The sequence below is a fragment of the Hyperolius riggenbachi genome, chromosome 4 (genome assembly GCF_040937935.1).
Source record: "Hyperolius riggenbachi isolate aHypRig1 chromosome 4, aHypRig1.pri, whole genome shotgun sequence".
NCBI classification, from domain to species: Eukaryota; Metazoa; Chordata; class Amphibia; order Anura; family Hyperoliidae; genus Hyperolius; species Hyperolius riggenbachi.
This window is the reverse complement of record NC_090649.1, coordinates 80,514,077-80,538,108: the sequence shown is the minus strand read 5'-3', so window position 1 is coordinate 80,538,108 and position 24,032 is coordinate 80,514,077. Positions and strand designations below refer to the sequence as shown.

The 24,032-nt window shown below is 45.3% G+C and overlaps 1 protein-coding gene across 1 annotated transcript in view; it reads left to right on the top strand.

Moving 5' to 3' along the window:
- Positions 1–34: 34 nt before the first annotated feature.
- Positions 35–24,032, top strand: part of LOC137570393 (cytosolic phospholipase A2 gamma-like) — a 130,507-nt gene continuing 106,509 nt past the window's right edge. Inside the window, exons 1-6 of the mRNA XM_068279075.1 lie at positions 35–66; positions 164–211; positions 10,370–10,392; positions 11,959–12,043; positions 14,604–14,749; positions 17,966–18,161. Of these exons, the coding sequence (XP_068135176.1) occupies positions 197–211; positions 10,370–10,392; positions 11,959–12,043; positions 14,604–14,749; positions 17,966–18,161 (465 nt within the window). The 5' untranslated portion in view covers positions 35–66; positions 164–196. The remainder of the gene's footprint in view (positions 67–163; positions 212–10,369; positions 10,393–11,958; positions 12,044–14,603; positions 14,750–17,965; positions 18,162–24,032) is intronic.

Here is a 24,032-nt window from a genome sequence, read left to right as displayed (position 1 = left end):
CACTAGTCATTTTCACTCTCCCTGCATGATCACACTGACTTTCTTCCGCTTATCAAAGCAGTCACTGTATGTATAGTTACTTACTTCTACATTAAATATAGAAGTCTCCCTGCTCTCGTTTGTTTTTGTTTTTTTTTATCACATTTTTATCCTTGTGTTTTAGAAACGTTTAGTGATAACAATTCATTGCTTTTCGATGGAGACGGCTGAGGTGAGTGACTTTATTTACATTTTCATAACAATGATGACATACTGCATATACTTCCCATTCTGAGTGTGAATCATAAACTACTACCCGTTCTGACTATATGTGCATGCATTCTCCCCTGCAGGGCCGGGTATAGGCTGGAGAGGCTCCAGCCTCAGGGCGCAGTGTAGGAGGGGGGCGCACAACTCACTCAGCTGTCATTCCCCTATTGTGTTTGAAGCAGAGAGAAATAAGAAAAGGGGATACATGGCAGTGACTGCAAGCCAGGGAACCAGAGATTAATGTGTTGGGGGCCCTGGGGCGCCTCTTAGTCTAATAGCAATCAGTGTGTGACGGCTGGGGTGGGAGGGATGGAGGGGCGCACTTTGGTGTCTCAGCCTTGGGTGCTGGAGGACCTGGTCCCGGCTCTGCTCTCATATACCTTGCATCCTCAGTTTCTGCACCAGACAACAATATCAAAAGCCTTTGCAAAGTATAAAGGTGGCCACTAACAGTCCAATTTCTAGCGAAAAATCTTTTGAGCGATCAGAAATTCTGATCGGATTGGTTGTAAATAATATCCATTGATGGGACCAATGGATTACAAACGATGATAAAAACAGTCGTCCGATTGGATTTTCGTCAAACCACAATTTGGATTTTCTTGTTGGTTGTGATAGATAGGAAGCAAAGATTGTTTTGTTGATGGTGTAGTGAACGATTTAACTTCCGATCAGAATATCTGATCGCTCGAACGATTTTTCGCTAGAAATTGGATCATTAGTGGCCACCTTTAATGTTACCATTAACTATCCAATTTCTAGCTAAAAATTGTTCAGTCGATCAGATAATTCTGATCGGAAGTGAAATATCGTAATACATCATTCACTACTCCATCAAAGAACCAGTAATGTCAGAAACACCTGATCTGCTGCCTGCTTGTTCAGGGTCTATGGCTAAAAGTATTAGAGGCAGGGGATCAGTGGCATAGCCAGGCAACTGGTATTGTAGAAAAGGAAATTAATATGGCAGCCTCCATATCCCTCTCGTCACAGGTGCCCTTTAGCTGTCTCAACCCCCCCAAAAAATGTATTTAGACTGTGGTAGGGACTGAGGCTCCCTATGCTAGATCTTTCATTTAGTCTGGCACTTTTTATTGGCCTGAAGAAGCGGGCTCAGACCTGCGAAATGCGTTGCCTGTGCTACTAGTAAAAACCTTTGTTAACACAAAGAGTTTTTCGTCATTGAGGTAAGCTACCTCAAAATCATTTTCTCATTGAAATTGTTTTTAGATGCTTTTATATTACACCAGGGCGCCTCTAATATCTGTATTGTGCAATCAAACCCCTATACCTCACCCGTTTGAGGGGTGGAGACAGAACACACGTGGCCTAGACCACGGTGGTTATCTGTCCTCTTTCTTTCACCAAGGAGAGCCAGGTCCCCAGTGACCACCCCAAGTGTAGTCGGGTATATTGTCTCCACCTGCTTCCTGTGGTCGGTTGCCCCCCTGCAACCCACCTTTGTCAGTAGTATTTCACTTTTACCATTGCCAATTGTTTTCACATACTACACCATTGGGTTCCCACTTTTGTCTCCTGTGCCTTTTTCTAGAGGGTGCCCCCACACCCACATCCCACAACAGCATGCAGTCAGAGTAGGAGGAGAAGTGAGAGGAGAGCGAGCAAAGAGGTCATCATTGGGGAAAAGCAACAGTGTACTCCCCTACTCAGGACCATTTCTATCCTTTTTGTCACCTCAGACAAGAAGTCCTGCGTCACATCCCCCTAGTGTTGGGCGAACAGTGTTCGCCACTGTTCGGGTTCTGCAGAACATCACCCTGTTCGGGTGATGTTCGAGTTCGGCCGAACACCTGACGGTGCTCGGCCAAACCGTTCGGCCACATGGCCGAACTAAGAGCGCATGGCCGAACGTTCCCCGAACGTTCGGCTAGCGCTGTGATTGGCCGAACGGGTCACGTGGTTCGGGCCCGAACGCGCTCTGATTGGCCGAACGGTCACGTGGTTCGGGTAAATAAATACCCGAACCACGTCATATCTCCGCCATTTGTCTGTGGGTTTAGCTTTGGGTAGGCAGGCAGGGTAGTTCGCTCTCCAGCCACGCTAGCCAGGGTCCCCCCCAGTCATTGTGTGTCGCTGCTGGGAACAGTAGTACACCGCTCGCTCAGCCACACTATATATAGCATTGTTTACTGCCACTGTGTACCTCGCTCAGCCACGCTATATATAGCATTGTGTTTTCTGACACTCTGTGTACACGGCTCAGCCTGACTATATAGCATTGTGTGTACTGCCACTGTGCACCTCGCTCAGCCACGCTATATATAGCATTGTGTTTACTGCCACTCTGTGTACACGGCTCAGCCAGACTATATAGCATTGTGTGTACTGCCACTGTGTACCTCGCTCAGCCACGCTATATATAGCATTGTGTTTACTGCCACTCTGTGTACACGGCTCAGCCAGACTATATAGCATTGTGTGTACTGCCACTGTGCACCTCGCTCAGCCACGCTATATATAGCATTGTGTTTACTGCCACTCTGTGTACACGGCTCAGCCAGACTATATAGCATTGTGTGTACTGCCACTCTGTGTACACGGCTCAGCCAGACTGTATAGCATTGTGTGTACTGCCACTCTGTGTACACCGCTCAGCCAGACTATATAGCATTGTGTGTACTGCCACTCTGTGTACACGGCTCAGCCTGACTATATAGCATTGTGTGTACTGCCACTGTGCACCTCGCTCAGCCACGCTATATATAGCATTGTGTTTACTGCCACTCTGTGTACACCGCTCAGCCAGACTATATAGCATTGTGTGTACTGCCACTCTGTGTACACGGCTCAGCCAGACTATATAGCATTGTGTGTACTGCCACTCTGTGTACACCGCTCAGCCAGACTATATAGCATTGTGTGTACTGCCACTCTGTGTACACGGCTCAGCCTGACTATATAGCATTGTGTGTACTGCCACTGTGCACCTCGCTCAGCCACGCTATATATAGCATTGTGTTTACTGCCACTCTGTGTACACCGCTCAGCCAGACTATATACCATTGTTTACTGACACTCTGTGTACACCGCTCAGCCAGACTATATACCATTGTTTACTGACACTCTGTGTACACGGCTCAGCCTGACTATATAGCATTGTGTGTACTGCCACTGTGCACCTCGCTCAGCCACGCTATATATAGCATTGTGTTTTCTGACACTCTGTGTACACGGCTTAGCCTGACTATATAGCATTGTGTGTACTGCCACTGTGCACCTCGCTCAGCCACGCTATATATAGCATTGTGTTTACTGCCACTCTGTGTACACGGCTCAGCCTGACTATATAGCATTGTGTGTACTGCCACTCTGTGTACACCGCTCAGCCAGACTATATAGCATTGTGTGTACTGCCACTCTGTGTACACGGCTCAGCCAGACTATATAGCATTGTGTTTACTTCCACTCTGTGTCTGCTGGGCCTGGGAACAGTAGTACACCGCTCACCCGCCACTGTATAGTATTGTGCTCTGTGTCGCTGCTGGGAATAGTGGTACACCGCTCACCCGCCACTGTATAGCATTGTGCTCTGTGTCGCTGCTGGGAATAGTGGTACTGTATAGCATTTCTGTACTGCCACTGTACTGCTGCCAGTCAGCGTGTACTGTAAGGATAAGTGAAATGAGGAAGAAATCCGGTGAAAGAGGAAGGGGCAAGGGAAGAGGTGTTTCCCCTGACGGTTCACGTACAGGCCACAGGGGAGCACCCAAGAAAACCCACTCAATACCGCCCATGTTGTCCAGGACAACAACCCTCACAGATCCAAAAGAACAGGACCAGATAATTACTTGGATGACCTCTCAAGCGTCCAGCAGTGGGTTAAGCAGCACCAGCACATCACGCACGAGGTCCGAGTCCTCAGCCAGTTACAAGGAGCCAGTGGGCACAAAGCTGACACAACCGGCAGCGACACCACGCACACAACTGCCAGATAACCAGTCCGATGAATTACCTCAGGACACAATGGGGTATTCGCAGGAGCTATTCCCAGCCCAACAAACTTCCACCTTTCAAAGGTCAATGGAGGAACAGCCAGAAATGTTGTGCCCGGATTCACAACCATTAACTGTGAGAAATGCACCGCGCACTGAAATACAAGGCGAGTCCGAGGAGGACTCGGAAACCCAAATCCCAGAGCAAGTTGGGCAGGAGGGGTTGCAATTGCAGGAGGTCGGCCGACAAGATCTGGAAGACGACGTTGGAGTGAGCTGCGCAGAGGTTGTTCTGGGGAGCTCTACTCCACGGCGGCGGCCCCCCACAATGACATATGACGAGTTTGAGGAGATGGAAGAGGAGGGTATGGACAATGTGGACAGAGACCCAGATTTTGTTTGTGAACGAGAACATCGCCGTCGTAGCAGCAGCACAGATGAGTCTGTTGAAGAACCCACTGCTGCACGAGTTCGCCTTGTACCACAAGGTAGGCGGCGCGCAATTTCAGGCACCACAAGCGTGGAAGTTCAAGTGAGAGGCAAAAGAGGAGCAAACAGAAATCGCCAGCAAGGCAGGTGCTCCAAAGTCTGGGCTTTCTTTGAAGACTGCACTGAGGATGTTACCATGGCGATTTGCAAGGTGTGCAAGACCCGCCTGAGCAGGGGGAAAAGTATTAACAACCTCTCCACCACCAGCATGAGCCGCCACATGCTATCCAAACATCCTACTCTGTGGGCAAACTCGGCAGGACAGGGTACCAGCAACACTGCCTCCCTTGGGTTCACCAGACTCACCACCAGACCCGCTTCAGCAGCAGCGGTAGCCCAGCCATTGCGTGGTTCACAACATTCACAAACATCAGACGACGCTGACACTGTCACTTTCCGGAGTAGTGCTCTTGAGGTCTCCCAGTGTTCATCAAACACAACAACCAACAGCCCTTCCGTGTGCAGCGCTACGGTTCAGTTGTCTGTGTCGGAGATGTTTGAGCGCAAGAGGAAATTGCCAGCAAATGACCCCCGGGCCGTGGCAGTAACAGCCAGCATAGCCAAGCTTCTGGCCTGCGAAATGCTGCCATATCGAGTGGTGGAGACAAACAGCTTCAAGGGCATGATGTCAGTGGCCATCCCATGTTACGTGCTTCCCAGCCGCTACCACTTTGCGCGCTCTGCAGTGCCTGAGTTGCATGAGCACGTGGTCAGCAAAATAACCCGAAGCTTGAAGAATGCCGTTGCCTGCAAGGTTCACCTCACCACTGACACCTGGACAAGTGCATTCAGCCAGGGTCGATACATCTCCCTTACCGCGCACTGGGTGAACCTTGTGGAGCCTGGCAGCGATTCCTCACCTGCTACGGCGCGGGTGTTGCCCACGCCGCAAACAGCTGCACCGCCATCCCTCCCACTGGATAACAACAGCAGCACCTACCTCTCTGACTCCTTCTCCTCCAACGCATCTCAAAGCTGTACCTCATCCGGAAACGCTAACCCAGCAGCAGTAGGATCGTGGAAGCAGTGCAGCACAGCTGTTGGCATGCGTCAGCAAGCGTTGCTGAAGCTGATCTGCCTTGGGGATAAGCAGCACACAGGGGAGGAAATTTGGAAGGGAATAAAGGAACAGACGGATTTGTGGCTGGCACCGCTGGACCTGAAACCGGGCATGGTTGTGTGTGATAATGGGAGTAATCTCATTCGCGCTTTAAAGAGACTCTGTAACAAATTGTTTATCTTTATTTCTTCTATGCTATAAGTTCCTATGCCTTTTCTAATGTGGTCTGGCTTACTGCAGCTTTTCCTAATTGCACAGTAGCTGTGTTATCTCTGTTATATGATCTAATCTTCTCTCTATAGTCGGCACAGTCAGGCTGAGGCAGTCAGACTGGAATGTGCAGGGCTGCTTGTGATTAGCTAGAAGCTGTACACACCCCCTGCAGGCTCTGTGTGACTAACACACTCTGCTTAGCTGAGCCTATTAGAAGCTGGTTAGTTTGTTTGTAAACACTGCCTAAAACTGGCAATTACAAGCCAGGTTTGCAGCAGAGAATGGCAGAAACAGCACAGAGGGGACCAGGAGCACATAATGAATAGAATGGTATGCTTTTTATTGTAAGAATTTCAGAGTACAGATTCTCTTTAAGGTTGGCTAAGCTGACACACATCCCTTGCCTGGCGCACGTGATGAACCTAGTAGTTCAGCGCTTCCTGAGGACATACCCAGGCGTGGCCGATCTTCTGTTGAAGGTGCGTCGAGTGGCCAAACATTGTAGAAATTCCAGTACTGCTTCGGGGGCACTCGCCAAGATGCAGGAGCGCTTCAATCTCCCCCACCATCGCTTGCTGTGTGATGTCCCTACGCGCTGGAATTCTACGCTGCACATGCTAGCACGCTTTTGCGAGCAGAAGAGTGCAGTGGTCCAGTACATGACGGCGCAGTACCGAGGCGCATCCGGACAGCTGCCAAGCTTCTGTGGATCCGATTGTGCCAACATGTTGGACCTCTGCCAAGTCCTCCAAAATTTTGAGCAATCCACGTTGCTTGTGAGCAGTGACAACTCTTCAGTCAGCATTACCATACCACTGCTGTGTTTACTGAAGAGGTCAATGTTGAAAATCAAGGAAACAGCTGTCATGATGCAACTGGGGGAATCTAAAGGAGAAAACGATCAGCGTGATGGTACCAACATCAGGCCATCCGCCTCAGGGAACGCTGGCCCCAGCAGCTATGACGAAGAAGAGGAGGAGGAACAGCTGGAGTTGGAGCAGGAATTTCCTGCCACCACTGACGAGGGCCAGAGCGGTGCACGTTGGACTTCCACAATTCAGCGCGAATGGTCAGCAGAAGCAGACCAGGAGGAAGGTGACGACTATGATGCATCACAACAACTATCACAACGCTCACAAGAGGATGATGAGGATTCTGGTAGGACTCTGGCACACATGGCTCAATTCATGCTAGACTGCATTGAACGCGACCCACGCATTGTGCGCATTCTGGACAACACCAATTACTGGGTTTATACCCTTCTGGATCCACGGTACAAACACAATGTTCCAAAACTGCTTGAAGAAAGAGTCAGACAGGTCAAAATGGAAGAATACCAGCAGGCCCTTGTGGAGACTTTAGAGAGGAGATTTACATCCTCCCCCTCCTCTAGCCAGTTGTACGCCGACAGACTGACTTCTGCAAACCCAGGACGACCAGGAGGGCAGCAAACAACGCAAGCCGCAGCTAGTGCCCAAAAGGGAATGGTATCGGCAGTGTCCTTGGAGTGGGAAAATTTTCTGACACCCATGCAGCAGCAGCCCACTGAACAGGAAGCGTGCAGATCCACCTCCAACACCGATCGCCTGGAGAAGATGGTCAAGGACTACATGTCAGATGACGTAGCTGTGTCGAACAATCCATCTGCACCCTTCAACTATTGGGTATCGAAGCTAGACACCTGGCACGAACTGGCAATGTACGCAATAGAGGTGCTGGCTTGCCCGGCAGCCAGCGTTATGTCGGAACGCTGTTTCAGTGCTGCCGGAGGCATCGTCACAGATCGGCGTATCCGCCTCTCCACAGAAAATGCAGACCGTCTGACTCAAATTAAAATGAATCAATCCTGGATTGGAAATGACTACGCAACACTCCAGGACCCCAACCAAGTAACATGACCAATGAACATCTGGGATGGTGTAGCGTTTCCGGTCCCTGTTTATTGAACCTCTCATCTGTATTACATTTATGACTGCATGGCGGCAAAAAGCATTGCTGCTATATCCGCACGCTTTTTGTCCTCATGCAAGGCCTGGGTTGTTGTGTCTCAAAAAGCATGGCCTTCTCCTCCTGCGCCTGCTCCTGTTTCATCACGTGTGCTGCTGCTGCTGCTGGGTTAGCGTTGCCGGTCCCTCCCTGTTTATGGAACCTCTTATCTTTATTACATTTATGACTGCATGGCGGTACAAAGCATGCTATCCGCATGCTTCTTGTCCTCATGCAAGGCCTGGGTTGTTGTGTCTCACAAAGCGTGGCCTTCTCCTCCTGCGCCTCCTCCTGTTCCATCACGTCTGCTGCTGCTGGGTTAGCGTTGCCGCGTGGTCCCTGTTTATTGAACCACTTATCTTTATTACATTTATGACTGCATGGCGGTACAAAGCATGCTATCCGCACGCTTCTTGTCCTCATGCAAGGCCTGGGTTGTTGTGTCTCACAAAGCGTGGCCTTCTCCTCCTGCGCCTCCTCCTGTTCCATCACGTCTGCTGCTGCTGGGTTAGCGTTGCCGCGTGGTCCCTGTTTATTGAACCACTTATCTTTATTACATTTATGACTGCATGGCGGTACAAAGCATGCTATCCGCACGCTTCTTGTCCTCATGCAAGGCCTGGGTTGTTGTGTCTCACAAAGCGTGGCCTTCTCCTCCTGCGCCTCCTCCTGTTCCATCACGTCTGCTGCTGCTGGGTTAGCGTTGCCGCGTGGTCCCTGTTTATTGAACCACTTATCTTTATTACATTTATGACTGCATGGCGGTACAAAGCATGCTATCCGCACGCTTCTTGTCCTCATGCAAGGCCTGGGTTGTTGTGTCTCACAAAGCGTGGCCTTCTCCTCCTACGCCTCCTCCTGTTCCATCACGTCTGCTGCTGCTGGGTTAGCGTTGCCGCGTGGTCCCTGTTTATTGAACCACTTATCTTTATTACATTTATGACTGCATGGCGGTACAAAGCATGCTATCCGCACGCTTCTTGTCCTCATGCAAGGCCTGGGTTGTTGTGTCTCACAAAGCGTGGCCTTCTCCTCCTGCGCCTCCTCCTGTTCCATCATGTCTGCTGCTGCTGGGTTAGCGTTGCCGCGTGGTCCCTGTTTATTGAACCACTTATCTTTATTACATTTATGACTGCATGGCGGTACAAAGCATGCTATCCGCACGCTTCTTGTCCTCATGCAAGGCCTGGGTTGTTGTGTCTCACAAAGCGTGGCCTTCTCCTCCTGCGCCTCCTCCTGTTCCATCACGTGTGCTGCTGCTGGTGCTGGGTTAGCGTTACCGGTCCCTTTTCGTGGAACCTCTTCTCTGTATTACATTTATGACTGCATGGCGAAAAAAAGCATGTTACCTGTGCAAAGAAACATGACATTTTCCACATTTAAAAGACAGTTTTTCCTTTGAAACTTTAGAATCAATTTTCTCAAAAACTATAAGCTCTTTTTCAAATATTTTTTTTTCCTCTTGTACCCACTCCCAAGGTGCACATACCCTGTTAATTTGGGGTATGTAGCATGTAAGGAAGCTTTACAAAGCACGAAAGTTCGGGTCCCCATTGACTTCCATTATGTTCGGAGTTCGGCGCGAACACCCGAACATCGCGGCGATGTTCGGCGAACGTTCTCGAACCCGAACATCTAGGTGTTCGCCCAACCCCCCTAAAAAAAAAAACCCACCAAAATCCACACACACACTAGAGAATATAATCCATGTGCCATATAAAGTGGATGCATAATACAGGGAGCCTCCGAGACACAAACCGATGCTGTTGCATTTCATTGCACACCCCCTTCCTGGACTCCCCCAGCCCAGTATGCAAATGCAGCAGAAGCTGTGCTCTCACTTCTCCACTGGAGTCCAGTGTTGTGCTTCCACTTGTTCCCAAGCAGGAAGCAGTAGACAGACAGTAGGGTTAGACAGGTACAGTGATGGACTACAGCGGGGAGCTGAGCGCACAGCTTCTGCTGCGCTATTCTCTGCATTTACACACTGAGCTGGGGGAGAGCAGGATGGGGACCGGGACAAATAGTGGCACAAGTAGACAGAAGGAGGCACAGGGGGACACACAAAGGGAGACAGAAGGGGGACAGAAGGAGGCACACACAGAGGGATGTGCAGGAGGGTAGAGGTAGCACAAGGTAACAGAAGGTGGCACATGGACACAGGAGGCACAGGGGGCCTGTTGGAGTTTAAGGGGGACAGAAGAAGGCACAGGGGGAGGCACAGAGGGACATGCAGGGGGCAGAGATGGCAAAGGGGGACTGAGGCACAAAAATGGGCAAAACCGCCTCTAGCCTCCTATAACAGAATTTTGAACCCTATATGCATGTCTGACCACAGCAATATTCTGTGAATGAAATGCAAACTATACCTTTTACCATCTGTATATGCATAAACAGTAAATTTGTCTTTTTCCTACAGAGTAAGGAGTACATTGTGAGTCGGTAAGTAACAGCCATTTCTATTTACTTAACATTAGATTGTACAACACACTCTAACACATGCGTTAAAATATTAAAGGGCAGTCAATATTACAAATGTGATCAGTCTTTGTAACATAGCCCTGTGGTTTGCCATTTTATGTAATGTGACCATGTAGCTTCCTCACCAAAATAGTAATCTCTTGTCTGGTATAATATAATAACAATAAGAGTCTACTTGCCCTAAATTTAACATAGCTACTCCCACCCTTGTTGAATTATACAACCCCCCCCCTGCCCTGGGCTGGATTTGTACTCTTTATCGCCCAAGGCCACTGTCACCAGCCGCCCCCCTTTAGTAAAGGTAGCAAGATGACCCCTCTCCCCTTCCCTCCAGTATAGGTAGCTAGATGTACCCCCCTCCCTTCCCTTTAGTATAGGTAGCCTGATGACCCTCCCCAGTATTGGTAGCCAGATGACCCGTCCCCCTTTCCCTCCAATATAGGTAGCCAGATGACTCCTCCCCCTTTCCCTCCAATATAGGTAGCCAGATGACTCCCCCCTTTCCCTCCAATATAGGTAGCCAGATGACTCCCTTAATCCCTCCTTTTCCCACCCACTTTCAGTATAGGTAGCCAGCTCGCCTTCACAATGCAGCAGCCATCAGTGTCACTAATTTCTCCACTCATCTCCAGTGCAGAAGCCCCTCTTCATTCTGTCTTCAATGCTGCCCAAGTCCATAGCCAAAGGTACTATGCAAATGTGCACAGAGAGCAAGGTTGCTGCTGCACAGGTGACTAGCAGCAGAGTACCGCTGTCAAGCGCTAGCCTGATCTCCCTGCATTGCAGCATTTGCAAGCTTACAAATGCTGCACCAGTTTAGCCTGCTGCTTTGGTGTCCTTGCTCCTGTTTTGTCCTAGGCCATGCCGTAAGAGGCCTTGGCCTAAATCCGGCCCTGCCTCCGCCCCAAGGTTCTCATACACTATCCTAGTGTATGTGGCTAACTGATTCTCATCACATTAGTAATATTATTTTGCATTTATATAGCACTGACATCTTCCGCAGCGCATTACCAAGTACATAGTCATGTCACTGACTGTCCTCAGAGGAGCTCACAATATAATCCCTACCACTGTCACAGTCTACTGTCTCTACCATAATTGACAGCCAACATTTCTGAAGGTGGGGGCAGGGGTGGGTTAGGGGAAGTGGAAGGCAGTTAGCATAGAAATATATTAAAATAGGGGAGGAGACTAGGGAGCACATAGGAAACCCATACAAACGCAGGGAGAACATATACTGTAAATGTTTTACCACACAAGAACATACAACAAGCCTCCAAAGTGGTGGAAACATAAATGTTAATCCTTTTGATTCCCATGAGTTGGCTATTATTGGTTTAGTGGCCATAAAGATGTGAGCTGAGATTTATGATCTTTGACTCACGTAATTATAAATAAATAAATGAATAAATAACTGCAATCAAGGTTTTAAAAAAAACACAAAAAAAACATAACTTAATGTCTTATGTACTTTAACATCTTTCAGCTGTTTTTTTTTTCTTACATCTGTTTTTCCTTTCCTAACAGGTCAGAAGGGGAAGAATTATCTATCAAGGCGAGGCATAAGAAAGTAACAGCGGCTCTTATAAAACAAGGCTACAATGTAGAAGAGGTAACCAAACTTCCATCACTAGCTTACTGTCCATGGAGAGCATGTGTGTGTGTTTGTGTGTGAAAAAAGATCTTATACTCACCTGGGGCTTCCTACAGCCCCATGAGTGGTGATGTATCCCTTGCCCCACCCCCGAGTGCCTCCATTCTCTGCCTATCGGTGCCGGTAATCTGGCTCAGTCGTGCCAGTCAGCAAGGAGGGCCACCCATGCGCATAAGAGCTGAATGGTGCGGCTGAGCCAGATTACCGACACTGATACGAGGAGAACGGCGGCACTCGGGAGCATGGCGAGGGGCACATTGCTGCTCATGGGACTGGCGCAGGTGAGTATTACATTTTTTTATTGCGACCTTTCTGGTATACTTTAGCCAGTTCAGGACTATAGGCTTACACTTACACTTAATAGTTACCAGGCTATGTTTTACAATTTAGTGCTCTGCAGCTTTAACCACCCTGGCGTTCTATTAGAACGGCCAGGGCGGCGGCGCAGCACATTTTTTAATTTATTTTTTTTTAATCATGTAGCTAGCCTAGCGCTAGCTACATGATAGCCGCTGTGCAGCAGCATCCCCCCACCCCTTCCGATCGCCTCCGCCGATCAGAGCAAACAGGTAATCCCGTTCAGAATCGGGATGACGTCATCGACATCATCCATGTCATGGTGTCGGAGGGAGTCCCGATCCACCCCTTAGCGCAGTCTGGCGCTGATAGGCCAGGCTGCGCAAAGGGGTCTCATGGGGGCCCTATTACGCGGTGGGTAGCAGCGCATTGGAGGCGAGTGGCGGCAATCGGTATAAACACGCAGCTAGCACTTTAGTTTAAGAAAAACAATTATGAAAATCGGCATACCAGGGCCAGAGCAATCCAGCGTGGCAGTCATGGACGTCCATACCGCTAAGCTGGTTATAGCTTGCTGCAGAGCCACACAACTTAGCACGCAGGTGAATCCCGCCCCCTTTTCTTTCTGTTGGTTGGCTCTGATCCATGGTGTAATGTTTATTTATTTTTTGATTTATCTATTGTATTATTATTTTTTTGTATTTTTTTAAATACATTTCTCTATTTTTTTTAACTCCTCTCCCTCCCTTCCCCCGACAGCCAATCAGGGTGATCCCCTCTCATAGGCCCCTCTCATAGGCATCAGCCTATGAGAGGGGAGAGCGATCTGAGCCTCTCTACGGGACAGTCAAGTGACCCCAGTACAGCACTACAATAGATTGCAACGCTGTACAATGTAAATAGCAGCCACTGGTAGACTGATGTCTGCTAGATCGCTGACGGTAGACTGATGATGGAGCGGAGCTCCGTCACTCAAGCGGGGATGCACGTGCATTGATCCCCTGTAAGACCTTGCCCCAGGACTTGATGCCTTTTGGCGTTAGGCAATCCTGGGGCTGCCACCTTCCCGACGCCTTTCGGCATTAGGTGGTTGGGAAGGGGTTAATGACGAATTTGTAGGAAGACAAAAGGGAAAATCAAGAGCTTGCGATAGTGTAGTATGTTAGGATTATGTAACGGAGTATTTTGTATGAAATTATACTCATAAATGAGGGTTGCCAGTAAGGCAACCACTGATTAGGCAGGTGGGGAGGGTAGAGCTGACCCCACTCAGGTTAAGAAGTCGCTCTCTGTAGATCAGAAGAAAAAGGGGGGACTACACCCTTCCAACCAAGGGTGGATGAAACGTGCAGATAATTGTAGAAAAGAGGCACCAAAACAGGATAATATACACTCAAATCAGTTTCAAATGAAGGTAGATTAAAAAAAAAAAAACTTAAAAACTTTATTAGATACTCCACAGTGCAATGCATTTTGCAGGCATGAGCCGCTTCATCAGGCAAAATAAGGAGTACCTTGCTGGTACAAGCTCAGATCAAACCAAGCGCATACTGTATATATATATATATATATATATATATATATACAATATTAAAACTGCAAAAAAGACTTGTGCAGCCGCCATTTATATTTATGACAATGTTATAATTAAACTGGGATTTACTGATATCCGCCTTTCATTATGACAAGTTTTGAAAATATCACCTAGGACTAGGAGAAAACTCAGGAGAAAAAGTGAATTGCATATGCGCCCTTGTCCCATATGCAATTCACCTTTTAACCTAAGTTTTCTGCTAGGAAATAATTTTTAACCTTTAAGTTAAAATAACTTTTCAGCACTTTACAATTGAAAACATTCCAAAAGTTGGTGGGAATGTACTGTCAAAATTATTCAGTGTATCTTCTTGCTTCCTGGTGGCTTAAAAAGCATTTTATTGACAAGGTGTAAAAATATCAACTTAGAAAAAACTAAGGATTACTGCCTTTTTACATACATTTTTTGATGCATTTTTTTATTACATAAATATGATACTGTATTTTATGCCACACCCAAAAATGTAGAAATGCAAAATGTAGCAAAAACATAGTTTTCTGCACTACCTAGTGTGCTACTAGCCTTAATATTTCTGCTAAGCCTCTGCTAACTGTGGCAAGTATTGTCAGTGTTGAACATGTGACCTTTGTCAACTGAGTTACTTTTCATTATACTCCCTTCCTGTAGCACTTTGTCCCTCCTGTAATTGCCATCTTGGGATCTGGTGGTGGACTCCGGGCCATGGTGGCATTTCTGGGCACCCTTTCCAAACTGGCTGAAAATAACTTTTTACACCTGGTTACCTATGTTGGCGGGACATCTGGCTCCACCTGGTACGTACATTCATCAGAACTTCTGAGCAGAGTGCTCATACAAAAAACTAGAGTTACATAGTTATTTGGATTGAAAAAAGACATGTCCATCGAGTTCAACCTGAAAATAAAGTACAACACCACCCTGCACCCCCACATATTCCTGTTGATCCAGAGGAAGGCAGGGTTAAAGTTACAAGGCAGGGTCCAGTTAGCCCCAAAAGGGGAAAAAAATCCTTCCCTACTCCAGATGGCAATAAGATAAAATCCATGGATCAACACGACTGAATGACTTAGTAATTATAGCCATGGATGTCTTTCAATGCAAGGAACGCATCTAAGTCCCCCCTTAAATGCAGATATAGGATTTGCCTCAAAGGAGTGATCCATGGTCCTAAAAAAAAAAGATCCATTTACCTGGCGCTTCCTCCAGCCCGTGGCAGCCGTCCTGTGCCCTCGCCGGAGCTCCGGTGGCTCCCGGCCTTCTACGCTGGCGCAGCGAGGTCGGGTTCCGGGTCGGGTTCTTCTGCTCTCCATCATGCGGGTCACGTGGTCTCTCCGACGAGGTCGGGATGGTACTGCGCAGTGCTTGGATGTATCCTTTAACCACTTAACCACTGCAGGTGCTTATATCTCCATCCCTTTGCACAACCTTTAACCACCAGGGACAGAAATATACGCACCTCCCGCTACGCGCGCTCCCGCTCTCTCGTGCGCGCGCTCCCGCGCTCGTGCACGCCGCCACCCGCTCGCCCGGAGATCAATGAACTTTGATCTAAGCCCCTTAGCAATGATCGGCTGCTTCTATGAGAAGCAGCGCGATCATTGTGAAAAAAAAAGTTTCCCAGCCTCCCTGAACTTCCTGCAAGCGTAGTTCCTACGCTTGCAGGACGCATTCACAAAAAGTTGCTGTGGCCATCTTTTGGACAAATAGTAAAACTACACCCAAAACATTTTTCATATACATATACATAGTTTTACATTATAAATTAACTCATTACTTCCCACACTCCCCAAATTTTTTTTTGGGGGGTAATAATAAAAAAAAAAAATTACAAAAAAACCCCCAAAAACATAAATAGTTACCTTAGGGACTGAACTCTTTACATATTTATGTAAAGAGGGTATAACACTGTTATTTTATAAACTATGGGCTTGTAATTAGGGATGAACGCAAAACTGAAAAAAATTCACCTTTATTTCCAAATAAAATATTGGCGCCAAACATTGTGATAGGGACTTAATTTAAATGGTGTAATAACCGGGACAAATGGGCAAATACATTTTATGGGTTTTAATTACAGTAGCATGCATTATTTAAAAACTATAGTGGCCGAAACCTGAAAAATAATGATTTTCTTCCCAAATTTTTACCTATTTTCCCATTAAAACACATTTAGAATAAAATAATTCTTGGCATAATGTCCCACCTAAAGAAAGCCTAATTGGTGGCGAAAAAAACAAGATATAGTTCATTTCATTACGATAAGTAATGATAAAGTTATAGACAAATGAATGGAAGGAGCGCTGAAAGGTGAAAATTGCTCTGGTGCTCCAGGGGAAAAACCCTCAGTGGTCAAGTGGTTAACTACTTCCTGTGGCCATACAGTCCACATTTTAATCACTCTTATGGTAAAGATTAGAACCCTTTCCTAATTAAATGGCTAAAACTTTTTTCCTCCATGCACAGATTACGTCCCCTAGTCCTTTGCAAAAAACCTAGGGGCAAATCGCTCATCTGCCAAGCTTTTATATTGCCCTCTGATGTATTTATACATGTTAATTAGATCTCCTTTAAGGCATTCTTTCTCCAGACTAAATAAACCCAGTTTATCTAACCTCTGCTCAGGGCCGAATTTACCATAAGGCACTATAGGCACGTGCCTACAGGCGCCTGATGATAGAATGTCGGCTCACTCCCCTCCCCGAGCGCCTCTCTCTTTCCCTATGCAGAGTCCTGATGAGAGTGTAAATGAGAGGTTACTCACCCTGCTCTCTGCATTCCTCTAACGAGATCTCCCTTCAGTCAGGGGGCACCTCTAGCTACTTAATACTGAGGTTCCTCTACCTACCTTATACTTGGTGGCACCTCTAGCTACTTAATGTTAGGTAGCCAGAGGTACCCTCAGTATTAAGGGACTCCTGTAGCTATGACAGGTAAGGGATAAGTGACAACAAGCACATTTGGGGTGCAGTTAGCAGAGGTTTGTAGGTTCATGGTGGGTGAACTCTAAAGTGCCAGGACATCTGTGCCTGAGGTAAATCCAGGCCTGCCTCTCCTGGTAAGTGAGACCTTCCATCCCTCTAATTAATTTTGTTGCTCAACTCTGCACCTGCTCTAAAACTGCAATATCTTTCCTGTAATGCGGTGCCCAGAACTAAATTCCATATTCCAGATGTAGCCTTATTAGAGAGATTAACAATCCTGAGTTTTTATTTCCCTTTTAATTCATTCCAAAATGTTATTTGCTTTAGCTGCAGCAGCTTGGCATTGAATCACTAGTGGTTTTTGGCATTGCATGCCGCACTGTCAGTGTGTTCCTACGGTCCGTTTGCAATTCAGCCATTTTTTGCATTTTCATTTTTGTGTTTGCTTTGTTGAAGTTGAAAGTAGTGTCTGCTATGCAAATTGCAGCTACAAATAGCAGGCTAAGGTTCATGCACCAGACGGGAGGGCTCTGTGTAGGGAGAGGTTAGGTCATAGTAAAATATTGGTAAATATTTCTGATATTTTACTGTAAGAATGTAGTAGAATATTGGAACATTTACTGATATTCTGCTACTGCTATCCTTTGCCATTTTAAATAGGCATCTTTTTCAAATGTACTCCACCTTATCCTCACATACAAAAAGTCAAGATTGGTGACAAGGCATTGTCGGCAATCATATCAAGGCCTCCTCTTCCATCAGCATGGCTCGTGCATGAGCGGCTCCATGCTACTGCACATACGTGGCTATGCTCACATGGCTACTGCACGGCAGTGCTTGTAACATGAGAGTAGCGCGGTTGGAGGCTACACCGAGTATGGGGGGACAGCAGAGCATTGAGGGAAGCTTCGATAGAATCCTGAGGATCCTGTCTTTAGGTAAGTATCTCTTTTTGAACCTGAGCTTCGGCTCGGGTTCCCTTTAACTCTAGTTGTGTCTCTGGGACAGGAAGGTATATGAAATCTCCCAGGTGAGGACAAATGATAACCTGTCAAACTAACTTTTTCCTCCTCGGTACAACTCTTCCAGGTGCATGTCATATTTGTATAATAATGAAAAAAACTGGACAGAAGCTGAATTTCTCAAAGAGAAGGAGAAACAGATATTGAAATCTAAATGTTCAAAGCAAAAAGCATGGGAGAAGATAAAAGCCGCGTATTTAAAAGAGCAATACTCGCTGACTGATTTTTGGGCTTATGCAGCTGTTTACTTTATGACTGGAGAAGTAAGTGTAAATCCACTTTTCTGTCTTGGAGTCTACTGTTTGGCTTCTAAGCCATTGATGTTTTTCTGTATAAGAATATTTTGTGGTTTTTTTGTCTTTTTCTTTCACTTTTTCAAGCATCCTCTGTCCTAAGAAAGGTTGGCTTAACCACTTCCCATCCACACCAGAGCAGTTTTGACATTTTAGCTATGTCCTTATTTAATCAGAAATAACTTTATCCCTACTTATGACATCTAAATGAAATATGTATCGTTTTCAAGACAATCTAAACTTTCATTGTATGGCATTTTTTCCCTCTGACAATTTTGTTTTCTATGCATTTTCATGGGAAAAAGAGGAAAAAAAAAATAGAAAAAACACATGATTTCTCAGTTTTACCAATTCCAGTTTAAATATAAAAAGCGCTACTGTAGATAAAAAACAAACATTTTATTTGGCTACTTCTACCATTTATCACAAAGCCTAGATTATGTTCCTGTCACAATCTATGGTGAGGATATTTGATTTTGAAATTCAGTGAGTATTTTTCACTATGAACTGAGAAAAAAAAAGTATTTTAAATTGTAAAAATCAATCTTATTGGCTCAGAGAACATATATTCCTTTTCACCAATTAAAGCTGCAGCATATAGTGCAAGAAGTTTGCACAGGAGAAAACTTGTAAACAAATGAAGTCTCATAGGATGTAGATATACTGTAGTGGTTGATAAAGTGGTTAAAGTACACCCTGCACCAGAAAAACATTTGCAGTCAAAAACTTGATACATAGAAGTCAAAAATTAGTGAAGATCCCGAGTAAAAGCGAATAGCCAAGGATTATTATTTTTTTATGGCCACTTGTTAATTTCTCTGATACTAGTAACTGCTTCCGTATTAGAGTTATTGCTTTCAATTATATCCCAATAATGATACCATTTTTATAAATGATTCTTAATTTCGATCAGACAATTTCAATTGAATCATTAAAAAAGCCCCAGCAGTTGGTACCGATCGATTTAAAAAAAATTCTTTAAAACACTCGTGAAGTTAGAGGGATATGGAGGCTGACATCTTTGTTTCCTTTTAAACAATGCAAATTGCTTGGCTGTCCCCCTGATTTTCTGCCTCTAATACATTTAGCCATAGACTCTGAACAAGCAGGCCAAGAGATCAATAGGACTGAAAGGCAACTAGTATTGTTTAAAAGGAAATAAATATGGCAGCCCCGGTATCCCTCTCACTTCAGGTGTACTATATAGACAATTGTAAATTTCTTTTTTGTTGAACTGCCCAGTGGGTCTTTCAGATCGTATACGATTGTACCTGAAACAGAGCTGTACCATTGATGGGTAGAACCTATTGAAAGTGTTTTTTCTTGAAAGATATATTTTAACAAAGCATCATTGATTAATCTAAAATATTAACAAGAACATAAGTTTTCTTTTTACACTTTTTTTTTTCTTCAGACAATTTCTTTATCTTTACTCAGTTCAGCTCAAACAAAGATATACAGTAATCATTTGTTGCCTTTTTGAACTACTCATGTGAATGGTAAGGAAAAAAAGTGATTCTTTACCTCACAGAAATTCTCCTCACAGATTCCTTTATTTACAGAAACTTTATGTCACTTACTATGGTTGATTTTATTTTTTTTCCAATTGATTGTATATAACCGTTTTCTTTAGAAAATGGGAAAAACCCTTCATTGTTGGATACAACCAATCATTTCCAATTGATTGTCTCCAATTTGCAAAAAAAATTGAAATTAAGAATCATTTGTAAAAGTTGTATCGTTAATAGGCATCAGCATGGTTGTGGAGTCGGTACAAAAATCATCCAACTCCGACTCTGATTCCACTGACTTTGATTCCTCAACTCTGATCTTGTTGATTAAAAGTATCTAACATAAAAGGCATTTCATCACTGCTAAAGCTTAGGAATTTTAAAGCTTTATGAAGATGGCATTTGGTTTTGGGAACAAAAAGCTCCTGGCCAGGAAGCTGATACTCTACCCATTTCAGCTATCTCAACTTGTCATTGCCAACATGAATGTCCCAGCAATTTATCTGTATGAGTTTCACCGAAGCCCCATATTAGTCGGGTTCCAGCAGGGAGTCCTGTACCCTTGCAGAAAAAGGCCTTTGCCTATTCTATATCCGATATAGAAAAATGCCCAGGGAAGGGTGCAGGAGCCGCATTTGCGATTGGAAAGAAAGCTCTTCGCTCATGAGAGAACCCTCACATAGAGCAACATTGCATGAGCACTTTTAAAGCGATTTTTTTTAAATTAACAGCATTAAAAAAACAAACAAAATTGCTCATAGTGTGAACAAGTCCTTAAATAGAATTTAAAAAAAAGTTTTTGGTAAGAGTACTTGTTGTAGTGAAGACAGGAATACAGAACATCGATCAGGCCCCTGGCAATGTAACTGTGGATACAGGTAAGAGTGATGTGCAAGTACTCTGCAGGAGAATGAGGGGGTTTTCCTCTATTACACATCCTCCATGCACGATCTGAACCAGGTTTAGGGGTGTTGGACTACAGCTCTGCGGGGAGTTGCATATGTAGAGTATAGTACTGCTGTATAACTCCAAATTTACCAACATATCAAATTCATTGATTTTATGAGCAAAAACAATACATTTGGAAACAAAATTTGCATCAATATAGAATTATTTGCATTTAATTCACAATCCCTACTAGTGACAGCTACACATCAGGCTTTATTCTTACATCAGAGATGGTATTTATTATATATAAAAGATTCCTGTAAACACATCAGATATACAATCACAATCAGATATCTATATCTGATTTTAAAAATACAGTGACTGCTTTATTGCTGCAGCACAAATATATTTTTGAGTTGTTTTTTTGTGTGTGTTTTTTTTCATTTTTTGTGAACTAAGCAGTGCTATTACTGTATACAGGTGAAACTAGTATAATAAGAACATAGTGCAAAAGTCAATTTATTTCAGTAATTCAAATGAAAAGGTGAAACTAATATGGTATATGAAACAGACTCATTACATGCAAAGCAAGATATTTTAAGCCTTTATTTGTTATAAGTTTGATGATTACGGCTTACAGCTTTTGAAAATCCCAAACTCAAAATCTCAGATCATTAGAATACTGTGGAAATGTTTAATATTCTAGGCTCCAAGTGTCACTCTAATCCGCTAATTAATCCAAAACATCCGCAAAGGGTTCCTACCTCATATATTAGTTTCACCTTTTAAGTTGAATTACTGAAATAAATTAACTTTTTCACAATATTCACATTTTTCAAGTTTCACCTGTATATACAAGTTATTTATGATAAAGATTAGCTGAGAAATAGAACATTTTATCATATGTTCTCTTTTACTTACATGGCAAGGAAATTAACAGCGCTACTTAAAAACAGATAAGTGCCTACCTGCAAGAGAGTGCAAGCCCCACTTGTGGGATAAAATACACACCTAGCATACATATAACCTGTCTACCACTGGAGGATGTTAGTTTCCTGTAATAGCTTGCATGCAACTTGTTAAGTACTCGTCCCTCCCACTGCGAAGAAGTCATCCTCGATGGGAGGGGACCTAAGACTAACTAAATCCTAAGCTATGCATATGCATAGCCTGGGTGCGCCACCAAGTAAAACTGAAAATTGAAAATTGTGCAAAAGGTGGATCAGCGCATCACCAGGCCGCCTCCGAATGGCCTCCAATCAGAGGTGCGCTGAGCCCCCCCAAAAACTGCAAACGCACCTTGAACCCAAACAGAAGCTCTGCATATACACCAAAAGCAAGGCTGCTAAGTGGGAGCAACTGACTAAAAATGAATTAAATTAGTAGATGGCAAGGAAATGAACAGCGCTACTTAAAAACAGATAAGTGCCTACCTGCAAGAGAGTGCAAGCCCCACTTATGGGATAAAATACACACCTAGCATACACATAACCTGTCTACCACTGAAGGATGTTGGTTTCCTGTAACAGCTTGCATGCAACTTGTTAAGTACTCGTCCCTCCCACTGCGGAGAAGTCATCCCCCTATGGGAGGGGACCTAACACTAACTAAATCCTAAGCTATGCATATGCATAGCCTGGGTGCGCCACCAAGTAAAAATGAAAATTGAAAATTGTGCAAAAGGTCGCCTCCGAATGGCCTCCAATCAGAGGTGCGCTGAGCCCCCCCAGGAACTACAAACGCACCTTGAACCCAAACAGAAGCTCTGTATATATGTTACGGCCAGAACCCGAAGTTTGGCCACTTCTAGTTCTGGCCGGGCACTTCGGGTTCTGGCCGGCCAATGCGCGAAGTGGCCGCTGCGCTGCGGCCAATGTTAGAAATGGAATGATTCCTCTGAGGTTAATGTATCTTCTGGCCGCAGCGCAGCGGCCAAACGTATAACAACGTAGTGAATTTATTGCAATTCAGCCGGCGGCAATGTAACAATTCAAGCCGCCGGCTTTTTCTCTGCCTCTCTCTCCTCCCCCCCCCCCCCCCCCCGCCTCTCTCGCTCTCCTATGGGCCGCCGGCGCCCGGAGTCGTTCGTCGCGGCAGGGGGATCCTGCTGTTCTTGCAGAGCGGGTGCTGGCAGAAGCAATGTCTGCAGCCTCCCCGCTCTGCTGCCCTGGCGCCACGAACGACTCCCGGGGACACGCATGTCCCCGCCGGCTGCCCATAAGAGGAGAGAGAGAGGCAGAAAAAAAAAAGCCGGCGGCTTGAATTGTTACATTGCCGCCAGCTGAATTGCAATAAATTCACTAAGTTGTTATACGTTTGGCCGCTGCGCTGCGGCCAGAAGATACATTAACCTCAGAGGAATCATTCCATTTCTAACATTGGCCGCAGCGCAGCGGCCACTTCGCGCATTGGCCGGCCAGAACCCGAAGTGGCCGGCCAGAACTAGAAGTGGCCAAACTTCGGGTTCTGGCCGTAACATATACACCAAAAGCAAGGCTGCTAAGTGGGAGCAGCTGACCAAAAATGAATTAAATTAGTACATGGAAAGGAAATGAACAGCGCTACTTAAAAACAGATAAGTGCCTACCTGCAAGAGAGTGCAAGCCCCACTTGTGGGATAATTACAGTTTAAATTTTTTAGGAGTCAGTGCATGTTGTTCCCGTCTCCGACTCCAGACACCCACAATTGCTCTGACTCCTCTACTCCACAGCCCTGGGCCCAGGTGTAACTACAGGGGACTCAGAGCTGTAAGGGGGCTCCAATTACCACCACTTCACTCCCTCTGATAAGGGGGTTCATCCTTCAGATCAGGTGTCTCTGTGACTACACTTGTTATGGGTGTGAAGGTCATGATGGCCACGCTTGTTTTACGACCCTTGTGAGATGGGCCCCAAGGCTGTGAGGGTCACCAGGGGTTGGCATGGGATAGGATGTGAACATTGGGAGGCCTATCAAAATGTTGCTGGGGAGCCCAATGATTTGTAGTTACACCCCTGATAGGCACCATTGAATGCTTCCCGGTCTATGCATAATGCTGACATTACCACTAGCAAGATGGCAGCATCCATGCATGTAGTAACAGTGAAGCCATACTGTAGTAAACAATCATGTTTGTTGCTTCAAACTGCAGATTATTTTGCATGTATTTGACATATGCCTTGAGCAAAGGTTTGACCAAAACAATTTTGGAACCTCAGCACTGTGTCAGTAAATACTTAAAGCAGGAGGATTAGCCATACTATGCCAGGGGAAAACACATATATAAGTAGATAAATACTTAATCTACTTACATAACACGTGTATTGTACTGTCCACGTTTTGATTTCAGTGAATATTATATAGTAAATGAAGAGAATTCTGTTCCTGGTGGGAACCATGTCTTTTGCTCACAGTTTGAGGCTAAATACTGATGTCATTTCTGCCCTTTACTTTTTTCTTTTC